Below are 14,230 nucleotides of genomic sequence, written 5' to 3' on the forward strand. Positions count from 1 at the left end.
TCATTGGTCAGCCCGGGGACTTCGTCTGAGTCCCCCTCAACAATTCCCTCAGCTCGGGTCGGGACCACCTTGGTAGCCTTCGTTCCAACAGCCTCTGGTTCAGCCACCTTCGGCTCAGTAGACTTTGAGGCAACAACGCTTCCTCTCCCCCTAAGTTCCAGCGGGCAGTCATCATTTTCTTCTCCCTCGGCATGAAGACTTTCGGCCGCTTCCCGAGTTAAGGCCACTGAATCGGCCTCGGGCTTTTAAACTTTAGCCTTTTTTGGCTTCGGGGACTCAGCTGGTGATTTCTTCTTTCTCTTTTTCTCCTTAGCAGGCTTCGGAGTATCTGCTTCCCCAGGCGGGGGTTCCCTCATCAAAACGGCCTCTCCAAGGCCTGTATAGGCACAAAGGATGAGAGTACTATCGAGAGATATCTTTTCTAAGGAGCTCAAGTATGGCAGAAATAAAAACTCACCATGGTTTTTGGCCTCCCAACGGGTCTTAGCCAGATCACACCATACGCGCTTAACATATGGGTAGGTAGAATCAAGTCATCAGACCCAGCCCGGGAGATCCTTGACAGCACCGGGGCACCACTCGACAACTGTATTATCGAAGGGAGTTAATTCAAAGGCAAGAAAAGATATCCGATTAGCGAAACATGTTTACTTATGATTCATATTCCATTTCTCAGGGAATGGCATTCTCACAGCAGGGATCAGGTTCGGGGTCCTAACTCGGACAAAGCAGCTTATCCACCCTTTAGTCACTTCAACCACTTATCACGATGCTGATGTCAGGACCCAGGCATCGGGAATCAGTTTGTCAGAAAATTATTATGAATAATCTATGAGTCGGGTTCGAGTAGACACTCGCTCAATTACTAAGCCTAGGGGTTATCCAAGTTCGAGCAAGTTATCACTCGGGGACTATTTATATAGCCTTAGGGCTATCTTCATTTCGAGTTCGAGCGAAAGCTCGCTTGGCTATTTAGCCCAAGGGCTACCCGAGTTCGAGCAAGTTCTCACTCGGGGACTATTTATAAAGCTTTAGGGCTATCTTCATTTCGAGTTCGAGCGAACTCTCGCTTGACTATTTAGCCCAAGGGCTACCCGAGTTCGAGTAAGTTCTCACTCGGGGACTATTTATAAAACCTCAGGGCTATCTTTGTTTCAAGTTCAAACAAATTTTCACTCAATTAGGGGCTACCCGAGTTTGAGCAAACTCTTGCTCGGGGACTATTTGTATAAGCCTAAGGGCTATCTTTATTTTCAGATGATAGAGCAAATGCCCACCTGGTTGCTAAGTCTAAAGGCTACTTGAGTTCGAGAAAATTCTCACTCGAGGACTATCGACGAAGCCTAAAAAGGCTAGCTTTATTTCAAAAATCAAGACCCAACTCTCACTTAACTCGGACTCAAAAGTCCCGGTGACCTAAGTTTGCATCAAATCAATCCATGCTTAGTCCGAGGGATAAAAAAGAACTTTAAGAAGCATCATATTAATCAATTAAAAACCTACGGGTTTATTATGTGTCGGATCCAGTATTCGGACTAATCGTTAGAGTTATACACTTGGATTTTTCTCAAATTGAAGGCAAAATGAAGAAACTCTTATATTAATATAAGATGTTTACAAAGCCCGCGAGGGGCGCTTACACAGAAACGAAGAAGCAAAAAAAACAGCCAAAGGCCTAATCTACTTTCGAGGGAATGGCCTCAAGAGCAACAGCCTCGAGAACCTTTTCCTCGGGGACTTCATTTCGATCTTTAGAGCGTTGTCTTCAAGAACCTCCGTCGAAACAGCAATAGATGAAGAAAAGGCTATAGCCTATCAAAGAGCAAAAGCTTTTAAAGCCGGAAAAATTGTGGCCTGGTGAAAGACATGGCGAGTGTGGGTCTCGTTAGCACTACTATTGTGAAGCTACTTCTTGCGACATTGCACCGGTGTGGGATGCAAAAGTTAATAGATAGTGCCAAAGCAAAAGGAATGAAGCACCACACCAGGTTGAGTTAAGAGAAATAAGTAGCGGTATAAAGTCCACATACCTTCTGATATGGGAAGAATTTGATGCCCTCCTCTCATTGATTCGAGCCAACAATAACAACAACAACAACAATAACTCAGTATAATTCCACTTAAGGGGAAAGGCTTTGAAAAAGAGCCATGGCATAACTGAGAAGAGGATATAGAAAAGGGAAAGGGCTGAAGTTTGTTGAAGAAAGAATGAAGTTTTGGTTCAAGTAATCCCTTATTTATAGAGAAATGGCGACGAAACTGACGGTGTATTCAATGTTTTTTGGGAAACGGACCGGCGGTGCATTCAATGCTTTTGAGGGAATGAACTGACGGAACGTTTCGATCACCCCAAACGTCTATGTCACGAGCATGACGTCATCATGAGAGGCCCGAGAAAATCGAGGTCAAAGTCGTTTCATATCATTCTATTTTAAGAAACGCGGGAACTATCTGTATACGGCCAAAATCGGAGAGTTCGACTTTGGGGCTACTGTGGCCCTCCACGCCTGACCTCGAGGAGCTCGAAGCAGAATTTGAAGTGTGACCCCGAGGTGCGTCGCCGAGGGAACATATCGACGGTTCACTATGGTAAATCTCGGAGCAGTACAAATCGATGATCGTCATGGAAAGGCGGAAAAGCTCCCAAGGACACATGGTTAGAGCTGACCAAGTCTGCAAGAATAGCACAAATCCGTACTGAACCATTATACAGCTGTACCAATAGCATTTCCTCGTTATTATTAGACATGTACTATATTGGAATTACCCCCTCCTATATAAAGGGGACCCTTGTCATTTTGTAAAGGGACATGATGAATATTGAATACAATAGAATTCTCTGCTTTTCTTACCAAAACATGCTCAACAATTACTCTATAGATTTATTACTTGTTCATTTATTGTTCTTCATTTATTGCCCATTATTAACCACAAAAGGCTACCTTTGAGGCCTTCATTGTCATTGTTTCTTCATTAGTTGTTCATTGCTAACTGCCCTAACTAGACCTCAAAGCCCCTGTTCCAGCCAGCTCGAGGCTCAGTCTTGCGATAGCATTAGTTCGCATATCTTATTCTCTTTACTTATACTTAGCATCTATTGCCTAACAACTGGTATTGAAATAAATCACATATTTTTAGAACCACAAAATCAAATATAATTGTTAACACCATTTTCAAGGTAAACATTTCCCACTTTCTTGGATTATTTCAAACTTGCATTAATATAATAGCAATTTTTAATTAAACATAAATTCTGAAGGGCAATTTTGTCTATAACTAAGCTAATGCATGCATTAAAACTCATTGTATTGTTAATATCATGGTTTCTTATGCATTAGTTATGTATAACTAATGCTTGCATAACTAATGCATAGGTTCAAAAAGTGCAAAAAAAGTATTATTAAGATACAAAGTTAATACATATATTATTTTATCTAATGCATCTTATCAAACGATCCATTAGTGTGTAAAGAGGTCCTTTCGCATAAAAGAATTGTTTAGCAAAATGTGCACTTTTGGCTAAAGAAACTACAACGGTAGAATTCTATTTAAATGCAAATCGTATTTTAAGTGCAATTTACACGTGTTCATCACAAATTGAGCAAATAGAGGGGTCGGAGATGCCTTTAGTAAATTTCGTTTATCAAATAAGATTTTTTTAATTGCTCTCGGAATTACTTCAACGTCGTATTTTCCGGACTGCTAATATAACCAGGGAAAGTTCTTGTACCTATCTAATACTAGTCAGAGGTTGCCCGGACTGTGCTCGGGCCCAAGAACCATACTAATTTTTTATTTAACATAAAAAAAATTTGTTTACGGGTCATAAAATAAAGTATATGATGTTTAAATTCGACGATTTTTTTTGCTGCGGGTCCGTAATTACGTTACTAATCTAATAATTCAATTAAAAAAGAAATCGGAACTCATTTGTTGTGAAAGATCTATACTATTTGATTCAAGATATTTCAAAACTAAGAATACAAATTGATTACCTTTTAAGCTACATCAAAAGTCAAATCGAAATGAAACTAATTAAAAATATACATTGTGGATGTACTTTTTGTTGCCGCAAGTCTACCAGCTCCCTGATAGTTGTGTTCTTAGGAAGCAAAATATATCACTATTTTTTTTTATTATTCTAGCTTAATTATTCACGTCCTTAATGGTTTTTTATATTGTTAATCTTGTTTGACTATTGTGTGCTCATACTATTTCGTTGCCTGAATGTGTTACATGGTATCTTAACTGGTCAAAGTTGTGAGAACACTAATTGTGTAATGTGGGCAGTGGGGAATGGGGAAAGACTTAGCGCATTAGTGATTAAGTCACTTGGCATATACCTTGTTACTTCTCAGAAACCCCTATTATATTGATTTAGGCACTCAATTTTTTTGTCCTTGAGTGCATTATCGCTCTCGGTTCAAGTAGAGTTCTTACTTTAGAAATACCATGTGAAATTTTAGTTTTACCTTATTTGATTTTTGAGCTACGTGACATTTTTCTTCTTGGGTGTTTGATCAATCTCGACTAAGTTGTATATTTGGATTGAGTCCATCTGTGTCTCTCATGTTTTTTTATTTGAATCATAAATAAATATGTAATCTTTTTTTATTCGGATGATCAAGTATTTTCTTAAAATTCAGTGATCATGAATAATCAAAGTTGTCTTACTTTTTTTCTTCTTGTAAATTCTCAATAATTACATAAAAAGTCAAACTTAACTATACTCTTAAATAAGGTAATTTGATCTGTAATTCAAATAGAGAGCTGGTTATTGAATGATAAATTAAATTGGGGCCCACATGGTCATGATAAACATCAAAAGGCAGCTAATGGAGCCCGCATTACAGTACATTTGTTGACATCAAATATGAAAAGGAGGCACTCAAGTGGGGCCCATAGGGACAAAGCAAGCCCACTACAACATTTAGTATATCATCATGAAAGCACAAAAATTTAAGAAATACCGAAAATACCATCATGAGCAAGCTAGCATGTTAATGGAGAGCTGCTTAACTTCCACTTATAGAATAAAAAATAAGTAGAATATATACAAGAGCGGCATGATAAATTTATATTTGAATTGAAATGGGTAGTAGGCTAGTAGCAGTCTTGGTCTCCAAATTTACCCATTTAACCCATTTGTGTCTTATGTGTACATGCTTATTCTGTGAAAATAGCACAGGCTAGCCAGTTTTCGGATTGATAATTGAAAAGTAACCAGCATTTGTCAAGTTATTGAAAATAGCAAGTATTATGCTGCAACACGGAAAGTCCCAGCATAATATACTGGAGATTTATGCACATGTGTATCAACTTCCAGCATATTATGCTGGAACTCCAATACACGGAAAGTTCCAACATAATATACTAGAGATTAAAGCACTTGTGTATGAACTTCCAGCATATTATGCTAGAACTCCAGCACACGAAATGTTCCAGCATAATATAAGATTGGAGCACCTGTTTATAAATTTTTAGCATATTAACTGTAACTATTTTTTAATTACCACTTGTAAATCTGGCTAAAATTCTCCTGCTTATTCTTGATCCGTTTGGAGAAGTCAAAGTCTTTATTTATCAAAGAATATAATCATAGGCTCTTTAATTTGTTGGTGCAGGTGTTGATACTTCTCAAATCTATCATGGTTCATTACGACAACATCCATATATATATATATATAACAACATTAAGACTTAACTCGCATAACTAATTTAGAAAAAAGGTTTATATACATAGGGGTCGACTAGGCCATAGACATATCATACCCAAAACTATATACATGATACTACGTGAATTTTGATATCGTTGTTGAGAGTTCGATTCTTTCCCTAGCATATATTCCTCTCCGGTGGAGGGCCTCCACCATTTTCCGTATGTATAAATTTTTCTTTATGGAAAAAGTTAAAAAATCTATAAAAATGTATAATTGAGATTTATAAAGCGCACTTTATAAAACGCAAACGAGCTTTTGTTTTTCATGGTCAAAACAAATTTTTTATTCAATTAGAAGTAAGCATTTACAAACACGTCCTCATTGGGCACTAGACAGAATCAATGCTAATACTGATCTGCTAAGCTATCTTATGCTAATACTTCATAGTACTAAGAGCCCATTTGAATTAGGTGATTGTAAATAACTAATAAGCTTGAAATGCTGAAACTGATTTTTAAAATAAGTATTTACGTGTTTGGATGGAAGTGTTGAAACTGATAATAAGCAGTTGATGTGTTTGATTAAAAAGTGTTGATAAGCTATTCTTTTATTTAAATGACGAAAATACCCTTGAATTTTTTACAAAAGATTATAAATTAAATTTTTTTTTGTAAAAAAAAAAATTAACAACAAATATAGAATGAAGAAAAAGTCAAGAAATTTATTTTAGGAAAAGTATTTTGTGAATTAGAAAGTATTATTAAGGATATAAGTTGAGGGTGGTAAACTTAGGGAGAATTACGCTCCTTGTCGCTTGGCCCAATAGTCCATCAAAAAATTGGCCCACGTTTGAAGCCCTTACCTGATATGGCCCAGGTTATACATAATCTGAAAATTATTTTTCACCAATAGCCTACCCTATTTTTTTCTTTTCTTCGTTCTTCTTCTTCCTCTTTCACGACTTTGCACCCCAAAGTTTCTCTACCATTATATATATTCTTCAATTCTCCTTCCAGATTCAAAATTGATAATCACTATTAAGATGAGAAGAAAAAATACCACTTAAGAGAATTATTATTTTTGGAGTCACCATTAAAGGTCATTCGAAGATTCAATTTCAGAAATTGAATTTTTCGATTTTGTTAGTTGTTTGGATTGGGTGTTGGCTCAATTGATTGGGATCGTCAAGGGGAGTTCAAAACTCAAATTTGAAGTGATTTGGAGCAGATTTGAGGTAGATTTGAGTTGAATTTCAGAAGATGCCCAAAGAAGAAGAAGAACCAATGAAGCTCCATTAATAGGATTCATTTGTATAATAGTGTATAATATTGTATAAGTAATGTATAATAGTGTATAAACACCTCTTATACATTATTTTATACAAGGCTGATACATTATTTACAGGTGTTTGGTGGATTTCTCACATTTCTTCTTCTTCTTCTTCTTCTTCTTCTTCTTCTTCTTCTTCTTCTTCTTCTTCTTCTTCTTCTTCTTCTTCATCTATATATATGGTGTATCACTAACATTTTCACTACTGTGCTTATACATTTTTATATATACATTTTTATACACTTTTATACAACTATATATATAATATACCTCTTTGTATAAAAATGTATAAGCATCTCTAACGAATTTTTTGTACGATTTTCAATTGCAATTCTTGATTAAGACTATTCCAAATTTTCACTAAATGACTTCAAACTTTGTATATAGTCTACTTAGACTAATTTTAATAAGTTCAAATAATACACACTCCAAATTTCTCATAAAATCATATTCAAAAACTAACAAGATTAGCATTAAAGAAGATGAAATTTTAGATTTCTCGCGTCTGTTTGTGAATTTTCGTAGTTGAGATAAGTATGTAGAAACTTGAGGAAAAAGGAGAATGGAAATATTTCACGCTTGAAGATATAGAGAATAAAAAAACTGGAAAAAAAATTCAGATCTAAACTTATTGATATTTGACTATACATTTACAAATTTGTAAGTGGGCTAAAATAATGCAAGGTCGTGCATCTTATTGACTTACAAGCACTTTAACTATTTACCAAACATATAAATAAAGGATAAGGTGCTTGTGAGCTTTGACTATAAGCTCAAGCCACCAAACTCTTGGAAGGGATCAGTTATAGGTAATAGCAGAAGAGTGCTACTATCAAATTGCTTTATACAAAGGTGTCTTTGGCCTCAACGTTACGCATATGAACCGCAGTTTGCAGATGGATTGTTTTGTAACGCGACGCATTTTGGGGAAAAAGTTCCGCCTAAAGAGTGAACTCGTCGTCTTTTACTTCCGCCTAAAGAGTGAACTCGTCGTCTTTTACATACTCAAATCCCTCTATTCCCTTTGAAGCTATGGAAGCGAGCTTCTTTCATTCTTGAATAAAGGTAAATCTTTAATCCCCTCTACATCCATTCCTATTTTTTTTTTCTTTTTTCTGTAACAGTTTCAACCTCAAAAATTTAGGATTCTCTAAAATGAGTTCAATTTTCAGAAGAAAAGATACATTCTTGAAGCTAATTCTTGGAAAAACCTACCAAAACCCTCAAAAAATATTTATTCATCTTCCTACGTCTATAAATCAGAGGCCCTTTTCAACCCAGTCGCCAAAAAAATTCCCTGAGTATGAAATGCCTTCAGTGACATGGGGAATATTGCAAAAGAATAAAGAAAAACTTGTCTCAAGAGTTATAATTTCTGACTATTTAAAAAGTATAGGCATAGTCACTAATGAATTAGAGGATCAAGAATTGCCATCTACAGTTGAAATCATGCGTGAACGTGTCGAATTTCTGCAGAATATTGGTTTAACAATTGATGATATCAATGAGTATCCCTTAATGCTTGGATATAGTGTGAGGAAAAATGTAATCCCTGTTTTGACATATTTAGAAAAAATAGGGATTCAAAGGTCAAGTCTTGGTGAATTTGTTAAACGTTATCCACAATGTTTGAATGCTAGTGTTGTAGTGGAGCTCGTTCCGGTTGTCAATTTTTTACGGGGGCTTGATGTCGAGAAGCTTGATATTGGATATGTTTTAATGAAATACCCAGAGTTGTTAGGGTTTAAGCTCGAGGGAACGATGAGTACTTCAGTAGCTTACTTGGTCAGTATAGGGGTTAATCCGAGGGATATAGGGCCAATGGTAACACAATATCCATATTTATTGGGGATGAGAGTTGGGACCATGATTAAACCGTTTGTGGACTATTTGCTTTCGTTGGGTTTGCCGAAGAAAATTTTAGCAAGGATGCTCGAGAAACGGGCGTATCTGCTTGGATATGATCTTGAACAGACAGTGAAAGTGAATGTAAATTGCTTGCTTAGTTTTGGAATTAGGAGGGAAGCTCTGCCTTCTGTTATTGCACAATATCCGCAAATTCTTGGTTTGCCTTTGAAGGCTAAGCTGTCATCACAACAGTATTTCTTTAAGTTGAAGCGCAAGATTGATACTGATGGGTTTGCTCGTGTAATTGAGAGGATGCCGCAAATTGTTAGCCTTCAACAGCATGCTATATTGAAACCTGTAGAGTTCCTTCTTGGGCGGGGTTTTTCAGCTGATGATGTGGCTAAGATGATTATAAAATGTCCTCAGTTAGTTGCTGTACAAGTTGGCTTCATGAAAAATGGCTATTACTTTTTCAAGAGTGATATGGGCAGGCCAATGGAAGAACTTGTGGACTTTCCGGACTATTTCACTTATAGTTTAGAATTAAGAATCAAGCCGAGGTACCAGAGGTTGCAAAGCAAGGGAATCAAATGTTCTTTGGCTTGGTTTCTCAACTGCAGTGACCAAAGATTTGAAGAGAGATTGTATGGTGATTATATAGTGCCTGAAAGTTCCGGTCCATCATTTTGTATGGGTGGGAAGTTAGAAATGGCAGGCAGTGATAATGTATCAGAAGAGGAGGAAAGTGATGATGATTCACTTTATAGACGCACTGTCTCTTTGTAGGAACTTTGTAAGTGAATTGGGCATAAATTATGGTATCTTTCAATATTAGTTGAAGTCTTCAATAATTTTCTCTTTTTTTACTGCCTCTCTGACTTATTATATATATCCCCCACACAGCATTTTTAACTTCTATTGCTATCAATTTCTCCAATGGAGTAGATTTTAACTGCTTGTGTTTGTTTCTTTCTCAAGTTCAGTATTTTGGACCATCTTTAGAAGAGTAAAATGTAGGAAGTCTTTTGCTTATCATATTGGTGAATGTCTTTGTTTCAGGCTTAAAATCATTGACAAATAACAGCTTATGATGTTTGCTTAACATCCTAGCCTTTTAACCTGAACTGAGATATTTTCTAGCTCCATGTAAGGAAACTTCTCTTATCTTTTATACATGTTAGATTTTCGCCTTCCTACATTATACTCTTCTACATATTGGTATATTGTCCAGTCTCATATGAGAACAATGATCTTTCAGAGCTATTAAGTAGACTATGCTCTTTAATTTCTGTTTCAGATTTAAAGTTGTTGAAAAATCACAGTTGTGATGTTTGCTTAGCTTACTAGCTTTTTAATTCCTGAATTGAGAAATTATGTAGCTCGAACAGGGTACTTTCTGTCAATTGAAGGCAAAAATGTTATCAAATGTGTGATAATGCTTTAGAAATCTGCAAATCGAAAATTAGCAACTACGTGGGCTTGGGTTCTACAAGCTGGTGAGAGCAATTATAATTACTTCGAGCCGTTCTGTGTGAATTATACTTTGTAGATGGTGTTCCTGCCATTGACTAATAGCTCTCACCCTTTGGTGATATGCTATTTCTATCATGCTAACTTGCAGCTCACTCATGCATTAATTTTCATTGTATTAGGCTTGTCAATAGGAAGGAGTACCTCCTGTTTATTCGAGTGGACCGTGTAGGGCCCAATCATAGTCACAATTACAAAAAAGAAGCCCCATGGTCGCAAACCCCTAGAAGGCAGGAAATTCTTCAGTATCTTGTATTTCGCATGATTGATAAAATAATAGAGTAGTTAGTACGACCAAGTTGAGCCATATTCTGTGGTCTTATTTTGAAGTTTTGTGCTCCCGTGTCCTAGTAGAACACATCTTCTAGTTGAAATCATTCAGATGCGAAGTATTAAAATGTGGTGAAATAGAATTGAGCATGCAAAAAGCTGAATTATTCCTATCTATTTTGGTGTTTATTATCTACTATAGTACTAAATTTACTGTTGGTTGCAATTTTTTCTTTTATTGCTCTATATTGCAGCAGATCTGGAGTGATCAATGTTGCAAATGGAAGTTGATGGCTTTGCAGTTATGTTATTCCTTTCTATGATAACAGTGTAGGTTAGGTGTTTTTTTCAACTATGAACTTGAAACTTTTCAGGGAGAAGTGTCTTCTCTAAGCTGTGAATTTATCTTACCGGCCATGTTTGTGAAGCAATACACCAGCTACATCCATGTCTGCTGAGGAAAAAATGATTACATATAATTTTTATTTTTTGTCTCTTTCTATCCACAGGCCTGGTGATGTGTCTTTCAACAAAATATCACTAGGGTACAGCTTTTGTCTTTTGACTGGATATCTTATTATCCAAGATTCCAAGTTTTTACACACTGACATTGCAATAAGTAGCAGTATTCTCTTCCAATGGTATGATGCATGTATCCTCCACGTTTGTCTCGTAGCCCCATTTGACTTGGAAACCTGAGTCTTGCATCCTCGAAATGCTTCATTAGTTCTACATATTTCCATTTGTAAGCATCCACCTCCCTGCCCCGGCTGGTAATAAGGTCAGTAATTTGATCACAGCAAGTTTCAAGTGAAGTTTAGCAGTTTGTAATTGTGAGCTGTGTACTTTTTACTGCTTTAGCTTCTGTTCTTTTCTTCCTTAATGCCCACATTAAGCAGGCAGGAAAAAGACTTGATAGAAGGCTGCATGAGTGGTCAGAAGTCGGTGGTATTGGCAAGGTACTTAACTTTGTGAATTCTTTATAGGGGCATGACAGGTGATAGTTTTTTTTTTAATCTTGTGATGGCAACAAAGTGGGGTTATTTTGATCTTCAGTATTGTATCCATTTTTCTTATTTACCGGCCTCCATGTATCTAGCTTTATCAGCAAATGAATATGTTGAATGTGTGATATGAAACTTCCAAAAATTAGTTGAAGAAAAAGTTCCAGAGGGTAGGTTCCGTTTCAAAAACCCCGAACATGCCTCTCCTTGGCTTCCTAACTGCTACCTGCTCATCCTCTTTCTCCAACCCCTCTCCTCTCCTTCTTTCACCCAACTCAACTCAAATTTAAGGTCATCCTATTCCACCTGTTCTGTTGTAGTTGCTACATCTCTCCATACTGAGAGAGAGAGAGGTTTTCTTGTTCCTTCTGCTGTTCTGCCAGTTGATGAAACACTTATTACTCAACCCAAGCAGTTAAGCAGATAGGAAGGAGAAAAAGAAAGCTTTTGCAAATTTGACTCACTCATAATCTACAAGAAAATAATGAAGAAAGATAGATATTTCTAGCTTGTATCTTTTTAAAAGGGATTTTTTTTCATACCTATACATTATTTGAAACTTTATTATCCTTAATGTCCATATTTAGTTAATTACCCGGCATAACCAAGTTTTATTTACAAAATATATACAATCCACCTTAAAAGGCTCCCAAATCCATTATTTGTGCCTTCAATCAAGGTATTTACTTACACGCTTTTCCTTTTTTCTCTCCTCTCTCCCCTCTTCTCTCCATATTGAACTTATATTTAGGGATTTAGAGAATCTAATACCTCAGATCTCGAGTATCATGAAAATACTCAAAGAATAACGCTGTTTTTTTTGTTTTTTTTATTTTTGTTTTTATGTGATCTTTGGCATTATTTTCTCAGGCATTATTTTTGGTTTACTACCCAGTTAAAGTTAAGAAGTTCAAATCAAATCCCATACCGAACAAAACATATATAGATCTTAAAACTGATTACAGAATTATTAACAAGTATATTACTTTCGGATCATCGGATCATGAACTAAGTAGTAATCTAATTTTAACAGATCACTACACTTACTGTTGAGCCACAGAGGTAGATATCACATAAAGGAAGAAAAGATCATTCGTGTTGCAACAGAGTTTGATATATAATATACACTAGTGGGATTGTGTCGTTCTTAATTCTTAAAAGAAATGGGATATCTAATCAATGCTTAATGACTAAATGCAGTTTCTTACACATGTGAGTTAAATTAGTTTTGACCAATTTTCGAACTTACTTACTCTTACTTGTCGTATGTTATAAATAATGTCTCAGCCCTCAGGCAATAAAATAAGAAAAAAATAGATTGAAACTTTTGGATTTTCTGCTAGTACTATAATTTATCCACCTAGTACTCAAGTTACCTTCGACGGATGCCACAATAACAAGAATAACAAGTAACTAAACAAGATTTAGTTTCCATTGTTTGTAACCGACTCGAAGCTTCCAATTCAATCCTTTCCTTACTATTATTGAGACAGAATAGGACATAAAGTATAAGGACAATCCAGAACACTCACTAAATTTATCAGATATCATAATGAAGTATGAAGCATTTGGATTGATCATAGAACAGAAAACAGAGGGAAAATTATCAACAATTCTAGTTCAACATATTTTTGGATTATACAATTCTACAACTAATTATATATTATTGTATGTGGCAGAAGGCCTAATTTCTTGCTATCAAGTCACTTCGGAAGAATATCTCGAGACCCCGAGGACGTGGAGTTGCGACCGAGTCCCCTCTCTCGGGGCTCGTCGAGGCCCGACCCAAAGAAGACGAAGATCGAGGCTAGAGTAAAAAGGGGAATTCCCAAGGCACGCGGCTAAGTCTGACAGAGCCGACCTAACCAGAGCCTGTGTCGAGGCGTCACGTCTAGCCGTCCCATCTCCATGCTTTTATAATTAATGTATGTTGTACTATAAACCGGATTCCCTTCCTATATAAAGGGAATCCACACCACTTTGTAAGGGGCTGTTGTTGCTTCAACCATTCTACACAAGATCAATAATATCTCTCTCTTTTCTCTCTAACTTACTTGCTCGAGGCTACTCTTTCCATTTTTTTCTTTCATACTTGTTCTTCATTTATTGTTCGATATTGGCCATTAAGAGCCTTGTTTAATTATTTCTTAATTGTTATCCCCTTCCCGGCTACCCTCGATAGCTCGAGCTAGAGCCGGATATAGACCGCAAGGCCTTTCATCGACCAGTTCGAAGCCCGGATAGCAAGCCCTTCAGTTTGATCATTGCCTCGTTTTAACTCGTATTTCACCATTAAACTTCATACACCCAGTATCAACTGCTCTAACAACTAGCATAAAAATAGATCACATATTTTTAGAGTCTCATTTACAAATTTAATTGTTGTTACCATTTTCACGGTAAACAATTATACAACTTATCTACAACTTTCACACATTATTTCTACTCAGTTAAATACAACTACAATAACATACAACTTAAACACAAATTTTATACAAAATTTATACAATATGTCTTTTGTATATTTTGTATCTGATTTATACATAGTAAAAATAAATTTCATACAACTAATTATATATTATACAAAAT

At 36.1% G+C, this 14,230-nt stretch overlaps 1 protein-coding gene across 7 annotated transcripts; it reads left to right on the forward strand.

Moving 5' to 3' along the window:
* The first annotated feature begins 7,738 nt into the window (after positions 1-7,738).
* On the forward strand, positions 7,739-13,687 carry LOC107824136 (transcription termination factor MTERF4, chloroplastic). Of its 7 annotated transcripts, none has more exons than XR_012710535.1 (4): positions 7,739-9,630; positions 9,897-11,418; positions 11,537-11,596; positions 13,321-13,687. XR_012710535.1 is itself a non-coding variant. In XM_016650873.2 (2 exons), the coding sequence occupies exon 1, from the start codon at positions 8,145-8,147 to the stop codon at positions 9,621-9,623; it is 1,479 nt and encodes a 492-aa protein (XP_016506359.1). In that variant the 5' UTR covers positions 7,739-8,144; the 3' UTR covers positions 9,624-9,630; positions 9,897-11,713. The 7 variants fall into 7 exon arrangements, 1 of the variants encoding a protein (XP_016506359.1); XR_001656788.2 differs by having other exon boundaries at positions 9,897-9,983; positions 10,892-11,596; XR_001656789.2 differs by having other exon boundaries at positions 9,897-9,983; positions 10,895-11,596.
* The last annotated feature ends 543 nt before the right edge of the window (positions 13,688-14,230 follow it).

Source organism: Nicotiana tabacum, chromosome 1 (genome assembly GCF_000715075.1).
Source record: "Nicotiana tabacum cultivar K326 chromosome 1, ASM71507v2, whole genome shotgun sequence".
Taxonomy (NCBI): domain Eukaryota; kingdom Viridiplantae; phylum Streptophyta; class Magnoliopsida; order Solanales; family Solanaceae; genus Nicotiana; species Nicotiana tabacum.

Bases quoted from the DNA above. Each gene is read 5' to 3' on its own strand.
- LOC107824136 (XM_016650873.2), top strand. From the start codon at position 8,145: ATGAGTTCAATTTTCAGAAGAAAAGATACATTCTTGAAGCTAATTCTT.